General features: G+C 43.1%; 1 protein-coding gene across 2 annotated transcripts; it reads left to right on the top strand.

Moving 5' to 3' along the window:
- Positions 1-602: 602 nt before the first annotated feature.
- On the top strand, positions 603-14,119 carry LOC124008778 (G-protein coupled receptor 12-like). 2 transcript variants are annotated; one of them, XM_046320322.1, is made up of 4 exons: positions 603-845; positions 12,350-12,564; positions 12,818-13,104; positions 13,323-14,119. In XM_046320322.1, exons 1-4 carry the CDS (start codon positions 812-814, stop codon positions 13,906-13,908), a joined length of 1,122 nt encoding a protein of 373 aa, XP_046176278.1. In that variant the 5' UTR covers positions 603-811; the 3' UTR covers positions 13,909-14,119. The 2 variants fall into 2 exon arrangements, with proteins under 2 accessions (XP_046176278.1, XP_046176277.1); XM_046320321.1 differs by having other exon boundaries at positions 12,181-12,564.
- Positions 14,120-14,861: the final 742 nt, after the last annotated feature.

Genomic DNA, 14,861 nt, shown 5'->3' with positions numbered 1-14,861 from the left:
CCCCTCCTCTATCTCCCCTCTCTCTCCCTCCTCTCTCCATCCCCATCTCTCTCCCCCTCCTCTCTCTCCCCCTCCTCTCTATCCCCCTCCTCTATCTCCCCTCTCCCCTCCTCTCTCCATCCTCATCTCTCTCCCCCTCCTCTCTATCCCCCCTCCTCTATCTCTCCTCTCTCCATCCCCATCTCTCTCTCCCTCCTCTCTCTCCCCCTCCTCTCTATCCCCCCCTCCTCTATCTCCCCTCTCTCTCGCTCTCTCTTGCTCTACAGTCACGGACTGCGCTGGGGAAAAAGCAATGTTGTTGAATGAAACTGTGGTATTGTTACGTCTTTAGCCTACTTATACAGAACCGTCTGATGTGTTTATTAACAGATCGTTTGTTGACAATAAAACACAACAATAGAAAACAGATGTATAAATAGAAACCATCAAAAGGAACGTGTATTGCGGTTAAGTGGCCTATGTGTGTGTTTGTGCGTGCGCGTGCGCGTGTGTGCCTGTACGCGCGTTCGTGTGCGTGCATGCCTGGGAGAGAGGGAGGGGAAGGAGGAACCGAGGGAGGGAAGACGAGAAATTTGTGAATGGAGCTTGCTGGTTTGGCGCGCGCTGGCGGAGTTAAAATTAGCTCGGTGATTTCTGTCTGCGCAACTCCAGAATCAGAACGATCTCGCGGATTCTAAGCGCTGCTGCACGCGCGCGTTCATATTTGGGATATTCTGCTATCGCAGTCTCTGTGTTGTTCTTTATATAAAACCCATGTTTAACGTTTTTCTAAAAATAGAACCCTTCATTGCAAGGTGATGGCTCCAAGCCTATGAGGACGACTCTATTTCGGACACATATGTCGGGTGAGAATACAACACATTGATTTTGTTTTCCTTCATTTGGATATGTTTTAGACGTTGCTGTTGGTTACCCTATGTAGCCTACCACTTCAAAAGGTCAGGTTATTGCATTCAGTAGGAGCAAAAGGAAAGCAATTTCAAGATGATTCATTGCAGTATGGAGAAAAGCCATACCAAGTTGTGTGTGTGTGTGTGTGTGCTTGGTGTGTGTGTGTCTTCTAACAAGAAGCATTAGACTACCAGGCAACATCTTGTGTTGTGTAATGTACACTATATATACACAAATATGTGGACAACGCTTGAAATTAGTGGATTCTTCTATTTCAGCCACACCCTTTGCTGACAGGTGTATAAAATCGAGCACGCGGCCATGCAATCTCCATAGACAAACGTTGACAGCAGAATGGCCTTACTGAAGAGCTCAGTGGCTTTCAACGTGGCACCGTCATGGGATGCCACCTTTCCAACAAGTCAGTTGATCAAATTTCTGCCCTGCTAGAGCTGCCATGGTCAACTGTAAGTGTTGTTGTGGTGAAGTGGAAATGTCTATGAGCAACAACGGCTCAGTCGCGAAGTGGCAGGCCACACAAGTTCACAGAACCCTCTGTCTCGGTTGCGACACTCACTACAGAGTTCCAAACTGCCTCTGGAAGCAACATCAGCACAATAACTGTTTGTTGGGAGCTTCATGAAATGGGTTTCCATGGCTGAGCAGCCACACACAAGCCTAAGATTACCATGCGCAATGCGAAGCGTCGGCTGGAATTGTGTAAAGCTCGCCACCATTGGACTCTGGAGCAGTGGAAACTCGTTCTCTGGAGTGATGAATCACGCTTCACCATCTGGCAGTCTGACCAGAGTCAGGTTGGAGACCTGAGCCCACTCCTCATGCTTACCGGAAGAAGTGCAGTACTGGTCAGGCACCGAGATATGCTGTCAAGCGCACGGTGTCACCAGTACACGCTCATAGCCCTATAGGCCCCCTCCCCTCCCCAAGTGCCATGCGAGAGTGGGTATCCAGCCAGGGCGTGTTGTGCCAGCCCAGCGTGTTTGGTCTCCAGTACGCCGTTTCGGTCCAGGGTATCCTGCGCCAGTGCTGCATGCTGTGTCTCCGGGGCGCTGGGAGGGTGCAGTGCGTCCTATGCCTGTGCTCCGCCCGTGCTGGGCGAATGTGGGTATTGAGCCTAAGGGAGAGGTGCGTATGATATGCACCAGATCTCCAGTGCTCCCCCACAGCCCGGTCCATCCGGTGCCTCCTCCACGCAACAGGCCTCCTGTAGGTCTCCCCGGCTGTCTCGCCGTCTCCTCCCTTTAGGTTCTTCCGTCTGTCTTGAGCGGCCAGAGCCGCCCGTCTGTCCTGAGCTGCCAGAGCCGCCCGTCAGTCAGGAGCTGCCAGTGCCGCCCGTCACTCCGGCACTGCCGGAGTCTCCCACCTGTCCGGCGCTGCTGGAGTCTCCCACCTATTTGGGACCCGCGGCAAGGGTCCCCAGTCCGAGGTCGGAGGTGAGGGTCGCCGCTCCCAAGGCGCCACTTAAGTGGGCCAAGACTATGGTGGAGTGGGGTCCACGTCCCGCGCAAGAGCCACCACCGCGGACAGACGTCCACCCAGACCCTCCCCTATAGGTTCAGGCTTTGCGGCCGGAGTCCGCACCTTTGGGGGGGAGGGGGGGGGGGTACTGTCACGTTCTGACCTTAGATCCTTTATTATGTCTTTGTGTTAGTTTGGTCAGGTGTGAGTTGGGGTGGGTAGTCTATGTTCTTTTTTCTATGTTGTGTTTATGTGTTTGGCCTATTATGGTTCTCAATCAGAGGCAGGTGTCATTCGTTGTCTCTGATTGAGAATCATACTTAGGTAGCCTGTTTTCCCCATGTTAGTTATGGGTAGTTGTTTGCTGTCTCTGTGTCTTCACCAGACAGAACTGTTTCATTTTCGTTCGTTCTCCTTGTTATTTAGTTTTTTTGCGCTCAGTGTTAATAAATATCAACATGGTCACGGACCACGCTGCATATTGGTCCGATCCTTCATACTCCTCGTCAGAAGAAGACGAATCCCGTTACAGACTCATGGTGTAATCATAACAACATGCAGGAACTCAAGTTCTTCTGCTCACCCGATCTAGAATTCCTTACAATCAAGTGCAGGCCAATTTTACCTACCAAGAGAATTCTTGTCATTTATAGTCACAGCTGTGTACATTCCCCCTCAAGCAGATACCAAGACGGCCATTAAGGAACTTCACTAGACTCTATGCAAACTGGAAACCATACACTGACACACCGTGACACGGAACCCAAACCAGCTGCTTGTGTGCGCCATCTTGCGCCACCGTGAATAAATATATTTTGTCCCCCCACACCAAATGCAATCACGACACTCAAGTTAAAATATCAAAACAAACTCTGAACCAATTATATTTATTTGGGGACAGGTCAAAAAGCATTAAACATTTATGGCAATTTAGCTAGCTAGCTTGCACTTGCTAGCTAATTTGTTCTATTTAGCTAGCTTGCTGTTGCTAGCTAATTTGTTCTATTTAGCTAGCTTGCTGTTGCTAGCTAATTTGTCCTGGGATATAACGATTGAGTTGTTATTTTATCTGAAATGCACAAGGTCCCCTACTCCACCAATTCATCCACACATTAAATGGTCAACCAAATAATTTCTAGTTATCTCTCTTCCTTCCAGGCTTTTTCTTCTCTTGACTTTATATTGCGATTGGCAACTTTCATAAATTAGGTGCATTACCACCACTGACCTCATTCGTCTTTCAGTCACTCACGTGGGTATAACCAATGAGGAGGGTTTCTGCTCATAAACCAATGAGGAGATGGGAGTGGCAGGACTTGCAGCATGATCTGTGTCGCAAATAGAACTGACTTCTATTTTAGCCCTTGGCAACGCAGATGCTCGTTGGCGCGCGCGAGCAGTGTGGGTGCAATAATTGAATAACATAGATTTCTACATTTATTTTGTGACGCGAGCGGTGTATTCAGCCTGTGAGGCTGCATTTACTGTAGCTGGGGATTTTAACAAAGAAAATTTGAAAACAAGTCTACCTAAATTCTTCCAGCATGTTGATTGCGCTACTCGACCACTGCTACTCCACGATGCATACAAAGCCCTCCCCCGCCCTCCCTTCGGCAAATGCGACCACGACGCCATCTTCCTTCTTCTGTCTTTTAGGCAGAAACTCAAACAGGATGTACCAGTGACGAGAACCATTCAACGCTGGTCCGCCCAATTAGAAGCTACGATTTTGGGGCGGCAGGTAGCCTAGTGGTTAGAGTGTTGGGCCTGTAACCGAACGGTTGCTGGATTGAATTCCTGAGCTGACAAGGTAAAAAATCTGTCGTTCTTCCCCTGATCAAGGCAGTTAACACACTGTTCCCCAGTAGGCCGTCATTGTAAGTAAAGGTTACACATTCAAGATTGTTTTGATCACTCGGACTGGAATATGTTCCGGCCAGCCTCAGAGAACAACATCGACCTATACGCTGACTCGGTGAGTGTGTTTATAAAGAAGTGCATTGGAGATGTTGGACCCACTGTGACTATTAAAACCTACCCTAACCAGAAACCGTGGATGGATGGCGGCATTCACGCAAAACTGAAAGCATGATCCACCGCATTTAACCATGGAAAGGGAATATGGGAATGTCTGAATATAAACAGTATAAACTCAGTATAAACTCATCCCCATATTGTTTTTATTTACTTTTCTGCTCTTTTGCACACCAGTATCTCTACTTGCACATCATCATCTGGTCATCTATCACTCCAGTGTTAATCTGTTGATTTGTAATTACTTTGCTACTATGGCCTAGTTATTGCCTACCTCCTCACGCCATTTGCACACACTGTATATAGACTTTCCTTTTTTCTATTGTGTTATTGAGTGAATGTTTTGTTTTTTCCATGTGTAACTCTGTGTTGTTGTTTGTGTCGCACTGCTTTGCTTTATCTTGTTCAGGTCGCAGTTGTAAATGAGAACTTGCCCTCAACTAGCTTACCTGGTTAAATAAAGGTGAAATAAAAAATAAATTAAAATAAATTAAAATCTGATAACCATGTGTAAGTGACAACTAAAATTGGATTTTTATTTGGGAAGCATTGAACTACAGAAATTCAGCCGTGACAATATATTTGATAGATATTCTGCTGTTTAGTCAATCTATTGAGGTCAGATTGAATTGATTTGAGAATTCTGTTAAAGTACATTAGATTCATTTTATAATTTGAGATGAAGCTGAATTTATCTATGAACTTCAATATGTTTAGGAGCGATCGAGATGCATTGTCTAGTAAAATATCGGCTGCGTGTAACGAGACAAAGTGATCAGTAGATTTGAGGGAAATGGGTCTTACTTCCTTTGATTGAGGAATTGCCTGGGCCGGAGGTTCCATAGATTTATAAAAATAGCAGAGGAGAAATCGGATCACCTTGTCTGCTGCGTCTAGTGATTCTGAATGGATTGTAGCACATATTGCCTGTTATAACTATTGCTGAGGTATTGGAAAATAGTATTTTAATCAAATGAATGAAATTGGAGCCAAGAGGGACCAGAGATATGACCAATCAAAGATTTTTATGCAGCGAGAGATAACACAGATGAAACGTTTAAGATATTTTTTCATTTACATTTTTATTATTATTTTACTAGGCAAGTCAGTTAAGAACAAATTCTTATTTTCAATGACGGCCTAGGAACAGTGGATTAACTGCCTGTTCGGGGGCAGAACGACAGATTTGTACCTTGTCAGCTCGGGGGTTTAAACTTGAATATGTAATAGTTGAGGATAAACTTTTTTAACTAACCCACTTTGGTCCGTGTAGAACAATATGGGTAAGTAAATATCGAGACGGACGACGGTATTTTGGAAAACAGATTCATATTTGTGTTTATCAAAGATAGATAGGATGCACTAGTGAGAACACTTTATTTAACCGGGTAAGTTGACTGAGAACACATTCTCATTTACGGCAGCAAGCTGGGGAATAGTATGAACAAGCCAATAGTAAGCTGGGGATGATTAGGTGACAGTGACAGTATGAGGGGAAGATTGGACATTTTGCCAGGACACCAGGGTTAACACCCCTAGTCTTACCATAAGTGGCATGGGATCATTAGTGACCACAGAGAGTCAGGACACCCGTTTATTAACATCCCATCTAAAAGACAGCACCTTTTTAATTTTACCTTTATTTAACCAGGCAAGTCAGTTAAGAACACATTCTTATTTTCAATGACGGCCTGGGAACAGTGGGTTAACTGCCTGTTCAGGGGCAGAACGACAGATTTGTACCTTGTCAGCTCGGGGGTTTGAACTCGCAACCTTCCAGTTACTAGTCCAACGCTCTAAACACTAGGCTACGCTGCCGCCTTACCTTACACAGGGCAATGTCCCCAATCCTACTGGCCCTCCAACACCACTTCCAGCAGCATCTGGTCTCCCATCCAGGACCAATCCTGCTTAGCTTCAGAAGCAAACCAGCAGTGGGATGCAGAGTGGCATCCTTCTCCTTTTCTAAATAAAACTGCAATATGTGCTGTATTCACATCTCTCCCTAATGAACCCCTGTAAACGGCTGTGTTAATCATTTAGACCAATACTGGACCTAATTGATTCCAACATTTTATATAGACCTCAGGGAGAATACCGTCTCATCCAAATTATTTGCCTTTATTCATGCTTTCCAATGCTCTTTTGAGTTCATTAAGAGAGAGTTGGTCTCCCAGAGAGGCGGCTTCTTTTGTTGAGAGAAAAGAGGAGTTCTTAATTATTTTAGAAATAACTTAGTCTTGCTTGGTGTGGATTAACAATCAGAGGTGTACAGTTATTTATAGAAGCGGGCGAGTCTTTGATTGATTAATTTGGGTTCTGATAGTAATTCCCCTGTTTCACATACAATAGTTGCTCTATCAGCTAATTGATCATTACTGTGTAGCTGGTTGGCCAGTAAACAGCTGGGACGATTACCATGGAAGTAATAGTGGGTCTACCTCGATGGATGGCGAATTCTGCTCCCTGTCTTATCAATAAATTAAGTTATACCTTGACCTTGGAAAGAGTAATAGCTACCTGGTCTGAAAAATGTGTTTGTTGAGAACATACTAACGCAGTTAACTGTCACATTCTGACCTTTATTTCCTGTGTTTTGTATTTAGTTAGTATGGTCAGGGTCGTGAGTTGGGTGGGCAGTCTATGTTTGTTTTTCTATGTTTTGGGTATTTCTATGTTTCAGCCTAGTATGGTTCTCAATCAGAGGCAGGTGTCATTAGTTGTCTCTGATTGAGAATCATACTTAGGTAGCCTGGGTTTCACTGTGTGTTTGTGGGTGATTGTTCCTGTCTCTGTGTTTGCACCAGATAGGACTGTTTTGAGGTTTCACATTTATTGTTTTTTGTAGTCAGTTGTTCATGTGTACCTTAACGTATTAAAAAGAACCATGGACACTTACCACACCGCGTATTGGTCCTCTGATCCGTTTCGCCTCTCCTCTTCGGAAGAAGAGGAGGAAATTCATTACATTAACAACATTTGCCATTTGGATATCTTATTTTATTGTGATGTGTTCAACCCAAATGCAAATGCAATTGCAATTCCTCTTTTTAATAAAACCATTGGTGGCATCCCATAGAATCAGATGATCATCAATATCATTTTTATTGATCATTAGGAATCATTTGAGTTACATTTCAAATTGAAACGGCATTTTGTGGCTCGTTTAGGAGATTCTGACATTTGCAATTGGCAGTATTAGGCATGGTGGTCGGACAGGCTCATGTGTCAAAATGTTAATCTTTTTAATTTGAGAAAATAGAGGTGTAGATAACAATATAAAATCAATTTGAGAGAATGTTTTACGACTGTTTGAGTAGAAAGTGTACTCATTTGCTTTTGGATTAGTACAGAGGTTTCCGTGAGAAGACAGATGTTGGGTATGTCTCATGGTCTGACAAACACACCTGTAGCTCGGCCACCTTCCACCGCAGATGTGGAAGGCTGACATAGGCGTATGTGGGTGGATTGAGATGCAGCCCATGCAGATATATCTAGCTTAAACTGACAGATTTAGTTGGGGATCCTTTTATTGACGGAAACATGTAAGAAGGTGCATCAATCGACTTTTAACTTTTTTTTTCATGAAGGCAATTTTCTTTCCATTATGGATACATGTAAGAAGAAGAAGAAGAAGTGATTATGGAAACATGTAAGAAGAAGAAGAAGAAGTGATTATGGATACATAAATAATAATAAATAAATAAAATAATATGCCATTTAGCAGACGCTTTTATCCAAAGCGACTTACAGTCATGTGTGCATGTAAGAAGAAGAAGAAGAAGTAAGAAGAAGTGATTATGGAAACATGTAAGAAGAAGAAGAAGAAGTGATTATGGAAACATGTAAGAAGAAGAAGAAGAAGTGATTATGGAAACATGTAAGAAGAAGAAGAAGAAGTGATTATGGAAACATGTAAGAAGAAGAAGAAGAAGTGATTATGGAAACATGTAAGAAGAAGAAGAAGTGATTATGGAAACATGTAAGAAGAAGAAGAAGTGATTATGGAAACATGTAAGAAGAAGAAGTGATTATGGATACATGTAAGAAGAAGAAGAAGTGATTATGGAAACATGTAAGAAGAAGAAGAAGTGATTATGGAAACATGTAAGAAGAAGAAGAAGAAGTGATTATGGAAACATGTAAGAAGAAGAAGAAGAAGTGATTATGGAAACATGTAAGAAGAAGAAGAAGAAGTGATTATGGATACATGTAAGAAGAAGAAGAAGAAGTGATTATGGAAACATGTAAGAAGAAGAAGAAGAAGTGATTATGGAAACATGTAAGAAGAAGAAGAAGAAGTGATTATGGATACATGTAAGAAGAAGAAGAAGTGATTATGGAAACATGTAAGAAGAAGAAGAAGAAGTGATTATGGAAACATGTAAGAAGAAGAAGAAGAAGTGATTATGGAAACATGTAAGAAGAAGAAGAAGAAGTGATTATGGAAACATGAAACATGTAAGAAGAAGAAGAAGAAGTGATTATGGAAACATGTAAGAAGAAGAAGAAGTGATTATGGAAACATGTAAGAAGAAGAAGAAGAAGTGATTATGGAAACATGTAAGAAGAAGAAGAAGAAGAAGTGATTATGGATACATGTAAGAAGAAGAAGAAGTGATTATGGAAACATGTAAGAAGAAGAAGAAGAAGTGATTATGGAAACATGTAAGAAGAAGAAGAAGTGATTATGGAAACATGTAAGAAGAAGAAGAAGAAGTGATTATGGAAACATGTAAGAAGAAGAAGAAGAAGTGATTATGTAAGAAACATGGAAACATGAAGAAGAAGAAGAAGTGATTATGGAAACATGTAAGAAGAAGAAGAAGAAGTGATTATGGAAACATGTAAGAAGAAGAAGAAGAAGTGATTATGGATACATGTAAGAAGAAGAAGAAGAAGTGATTATGGAAACATGTAAGAAGAAGAAGAAGAAGTGATTATGGAAACATGTAAGAAGAAGAAGAAGAAGTGATTATGGAAACATGGAAACATGTAAGAAGAAGAAGAAGAAGTGATTATGGATACATGTAAGAAGAAGAAGAAGAAGTGATTATGGAAACATGTAAGAAGAAGAAGAAGAAGTGATTATGGAAACATGTAAGAAGAAGAAGAAGAAGTGATTATGGAAACATGTAAGAAGAAGAAGAAGAAGTGATTATGGAAACATGTAAGAAGAAGAAGAAGAAGTGATTATGGAAACATGTAAGAAGAAGAAGAAGAAGTGATTATGGAAACATGTAAGAAGAAGAAGAAGAAGAAGTGATTATGGATACATGTAAGAAGAAGAAGAAGTGATTATGGAAACATGTAAGAAGAAGAAGAAGAAGAAGTGATTATGGAAACATGTAAGAAGAAGAAGAAGAAGTGATTATGGATACATGTAAGAAGAAGAAGAAGAAGTGATTATGGAAACATGTAAGAAGAAGAAGAAGAAGTGATTATGGAAACATGTAAGAACAGTGATTATGCCTTCTTGCTCTTCACCTTTACCCAAGATGGTGATTTTGAGTTTCTTATGTATCATCATTATGATGACACCGTTAATGTTTGGAGCTGATTTTAAAAAACAGCCAGTTTGTACAAATGGTTCTGCATTCTATGTGCATCCTAATAATAATAATAATAATAATAATAAATGCCATTTAGCAGACGCTTTTATCCAAAGCGACTTACAGTCATGTGTGCATACATTCTACGTATGGGGTGGTGATTATGGAAAAGAAGAGTGATTGTAGGCATGTAAGAAGAAGAAAGAAAGAGTGATTATGGTGTAAGAATGTATTATGGATACATGTAAGAAGAAGAAGGAATTATGGAAACATGTAAGAAGAAGAAGAAGTGATTATGGAAACATGTAAGAAGAAGAAGAAGAAGTGATTGTATGATTATGAAATGTAAGAAGAAGAAGAAGAGAAGTGATTATGGAAACATGAAGAAGAAGAAGTGATTATGGAAACCGGGAATCGAACCCACTACCCTGGCGTTACAAGCGCCATGCTCTACCAACTGAGCTACAGAAGGACCAGGTCCTGATGGAGCCGGTGTGTTGTAGGAGTGTTGCTATATCAATATGGTTTCATACTAGGATTTCAAGACAGCTGGAACCTTTGATAGGACCAATTAGGCCTTTCTAATTGTGAGAGAGAATAGCTAGTGTTGCCATTGTTTTTCAGACAGGAATGTTATGTTAATGATGTAATCCTGATACTGTAAGCCCGTGGATGTAGGAAAAAAACAGGACCCACAGGGAAACTCACTCAATAAGTTGGGTGAATTTTGGCCCATTCCTCCTGACAGAGCCGGTGTAACTGAGTCAGGTTTGTAGACCTCCTTGCTCGCACACGCTATTTCAGTTCTGCCCACAAATTTTCTATAGGATTGAGGTCAGGGCTTTGTGATGGCCACTACAATAATTTTACTTTGTTGTCCTTAAGCCATTATGCCACAACTTTGGAAGTATGCTTGGGGTCATAACTTCCTGACTGATGTCTTGAGATGTTGCTTCAATATATCCACCTAATTTTCCTGCTTCAAAATGCCATCTATATATGCTAAATGACTTAAATGTTAAATGTAAAATGTAAATCTATTTTGTGAAGTGCACCAGTCCCTCCTGCAGCAAAGCACCCCCACAACATGAAGCACGGGTGATGCCACCCCCGTGCTTCATAGTTGGGTTGGTGTTTTTTGGCGTGCAAGCCTCCCCTTTGCTTCAAACATAACGATGGACATTATGGCCAAACAGTTCTATTTTTGTTTCATCAGACCAGAGGACATTTTTCCAAAAAGTACGATCTTTGTCCCCATGTGCAGTTGCAAACCGTAGTCTGGCTATTTATGGCGGTTTTGGAACAGTGGCTTCTTCTTCTTCTTCCTTGCTGAGCGGCCTTTCAGGTTATGTCGATATAGGACTCGTTTTACTGTGGATATAGATACTTTTGTACCTGTTTCCTCCAGCATCTTCACAAGGTCCTTTGTTGTTCTGGGATTGATTTGCACTTTTCTCACCAAAGTACGTTCATCACTAGGAGACAGAGCGCGTCTCCTTCCTGAGCGGTATGACGGCTGCGTGGTCCCATGGTGTTTATACTTGTGTACAATTGTTTGTACAGATGAACGTGGTACCTTCAGGTGTTTGAAAATTGCTCCCAAGGATGAACCAGACTTGTGTAGGTCTTGGCTGATTTCTTCTGATTTTCTCATGATGTCAAACAAAGAGGCACTGAGTTTGAAGGTAGGCCTTGAAATACATCCACAGGTACACCTCCAATTGACTCAAATTATGTCAATTAGCCTATCAGAAGCTTCTAAAGCAATGACATAATTTTCAGGAATTTTCCAAGCTGTTTAAAGGCACAGTCAACTTAGTGCATGTAAACTTCTGACCCACTGGAATTGTGGTGCAGTGAATTATAAGTGAAATAATCTGTCCTGTGTCATGCACAGTAGATGTCCTAACCGACTTGCCAAAATTATAGTTTGCTAACAAGAAATTTGTGGAGTGGTTGAAAAATGAGTTTAAATGACTCCAACCTAAGTGTATGTAAACTTACGACTTCAACTGTATATATATGGATAGATTGATAGAGTTGTGATGGACACCTCTGCTCTCTCTCTCTCTCTCTCTCTCTCTCTCTCTCTCTCTCTCTCTCTCTCTCTCTCTCTCTCTCTCCCCTCACCTTTCCATCTTCATCCTCCCTCTCTCCCCCAACTCTCCCCTCATCTCTGCCCCCTGGACTCATATCCTCCTGTCCTTCTCCTCACCCTCTGTAGCATGATATACTACAGTACCCACAATGCTCTGTATTCTGTATTCGGTTTGATCTAACTAAACACGTTCCTAAAGCTAACACTATGGTGTCCCGCCTCCTTATTATTTCAATACAGCCTATTCCCCCCCCTTCTTCTTCTTCTTCTTCTTCTCTCACCTCCCTCCATCCAGATATGATCCTCTCCCTAGCTGCAGCTATGAGCAGCGGCGGCATCCCCCAGAATACTACTTCCTCCTCGCCCTTTGACCCCTCGCCCCTGGACCCCTGGCTTGACCCCTACCCTGACCCCTACCCTGACCACCCCGGGATTAACACCTCCTCCTCCGACGTCCCCGGCCGCACCTATACCTCCGACCTTGACTTACGACCTCTGACCTCACAAAAGGTTAGACATGATGTCATCAAGTTTAGTTTACTTTTATGATGTGATTGCTGATTTCATTTCATTGTTTAAAAAAAAGTATAGTGACCTTTGGGTGTTTTGAGAATTGCTTAACATATAAATTGTAATTATTATTGTTGTTATTGGTATGATTATGATACTTTTTATTTTATTATTGTGGTTGTTATTGTTGTTATTAGCATTATAATGATGATAATCATGATAAGGATATGAGGATGATTATTGTCATCAACAGGATGTTAGCCCATGGGATGTGGCGTTATGTGTAACGGGTACACTCATCGCCTGCGAGAACGCGCTGGTCATCGCCGTCCTCTTCTACACGCCGACCCTCAGAGCGCCGATGTTCATCCTGATTGGCTCGCTGGCATTCGCCGACCTCCTGGCGGGTCTCGGTCTCATCCTGAACTTCGTGTTCACCTATCTTGTCGAGGGAGAGGTCGTGACCTTGGTTGCCACAGGGATACTCATTGCGGCATTCTCGGCATCCATCTTGAATATCTTGGCGATCACCGTGGACAGGTACGGTACTATTTATGTCTCTCTTTATATCTTAAATTTTCATTTGCAGGGATACAGACGGTTTCAAATGTTCTGACTTTGCGGATATCTGCTTTGTTGAGAAACGTTTTACTTGCTATGACAGTGATATGTGGTGTAGTTGAATGCAGTGAATGTGCTAAAGGTGTAAATGTAAATGTAAAACACGGACTGGATTTCAAGTGTTCATTGCATTACAGGTACCTGTCGCTGTACAACGCGCTGACCTACCACACGGAGCGGACTGTCCTCTTCACATACCTGGTGGTAGGGGTCATCTGGTTGGCGTGTCTGGTTCTCGGGGTCCTCCCCGCACTCGGGTGGAACTGCCTAGACGACCAATCAACGTGCTCAGTCTGTCGTCCCGTCACCAAATCCAACGCCGTCGCCCTCGCTGTCTTCTTCCTACTGGTTTTCGCGTTGATGATGCAACTCTACCTGCAGATCTGTCGGATCGCGTTCCGTCACGCTCAGCAAATCGCCGTCCAGCATCAGTTCCTCGCCATGTCCACGACCAAAGGAGTCCAGACGCTCTCCGTGATTCTCAGCGCCTTCGCCACGTGTTGGCTGCCGTTTGCTATGTATTCTATAGTGGCGGATTCCAGCTATCCTATCATATACACATACTCTACGGTGCTGCTGGCAGCGTGTAATTCAGTCATAAATCCTGTTATATATGCGTTCAGGAACCCGGATATACAGAAGGGGCTCTGGTTGGCGTGTTGTGGGTGTGTCCCGTCAAATCTGAGCCTGAGACCTGGAGCCAGGACATCCAGTGATGTATAGGGAAGCATTGTTCATGGCTACGACCGCTCCAACCTCTCCCTCCGGCCCTGGGCCTGGCAATGTCTAGGGAGGGGGTGTAGCGACGTACATAGAAGGGGTGCAGGATGATGCTGGTATTGGAGGAGATGTGGGTGTACGCCTTCCAACCTAGCTCTGTGACCCAGGGCCTCCAGCAACCTTGGACATCCAGAAGAGAATGTGGTGGTGAGATCAAGGGACATGGGGGTGACCCCCCACCTAGGATCGCCAGTGAGGGGGTAAGCTTTAGGGAGAGGACTCAGTGAGGTCAAAGGGGACCCTAAGGCAAGAGGGAGGGTGTGGGGTGGTGACCTGGCAATGTAACCCCCTTCCCATCCTTCTCTAGGGTCTAGATCAGAGTTGCAGGGGCGGATGCGGCTCTCCTTCATCAAAGGATGAAGGGCCATGGACTGGACTGAGAAAGTCTGGGATGGTTTGCACTGGGCCTAGGCTATACTGTACCCCAATGGATAAAGTTGGTGGTTCCGAACTGTGTGGGGCTCAGGTTAAACGCTTTACAATGCCACTTCAGTGGGGGATCATAGGCCTCTAAAAGGCACGAGTAGTGGCTTCGATGGAAGATGAGCTGGAACTTACTGATGAGCCAACTTGCTTACTGATGAGCTAACTTGCTTACTGATGAGCTAACTTGCTTACTGATGAGCTAACTTGCTTACTGATGAGCTAACTTGCTAATGATGAGCTAACTTGCTTACTGATGAGCTAACTTGCTTATGATGAGCTAACTTTCTTACTGATGAGCTAACTTGCTTATGATGAGCTAACTTGCTTATGATGAGCTAACTTGCTTATGATGAGCTAACTTGCTTATGATGAGCTAACTTGCTTATGATGAGCTAACTTGCTAATGATGAGCTAACTTGCTAATGATGAGCTAACTAGCCAACAATGTTGATGTGTGTTAGGTGGGAATG

Source organism: Oncorhynchus gorbuscha, linkage group LG21, assembly GCF_021184085.1.
Source record: "Oncorhynchus gorbuscha isolate QuinsamMale2020 ecotype Even-year linkage group LG21, OgorEven_v1.0, whole genome shotgun sequence".
NCBI lineage: Eukaryota > Metazoa > Chordata > Actinopteri > Salmoniformes > Salmonidae > Oncorhynchus > Oncorhynchus gorbuscha.
Note: the sequence above shows the minus strand (reverse complement) of the source record. Positions and strands in the feature narration are given on the sequence as shown.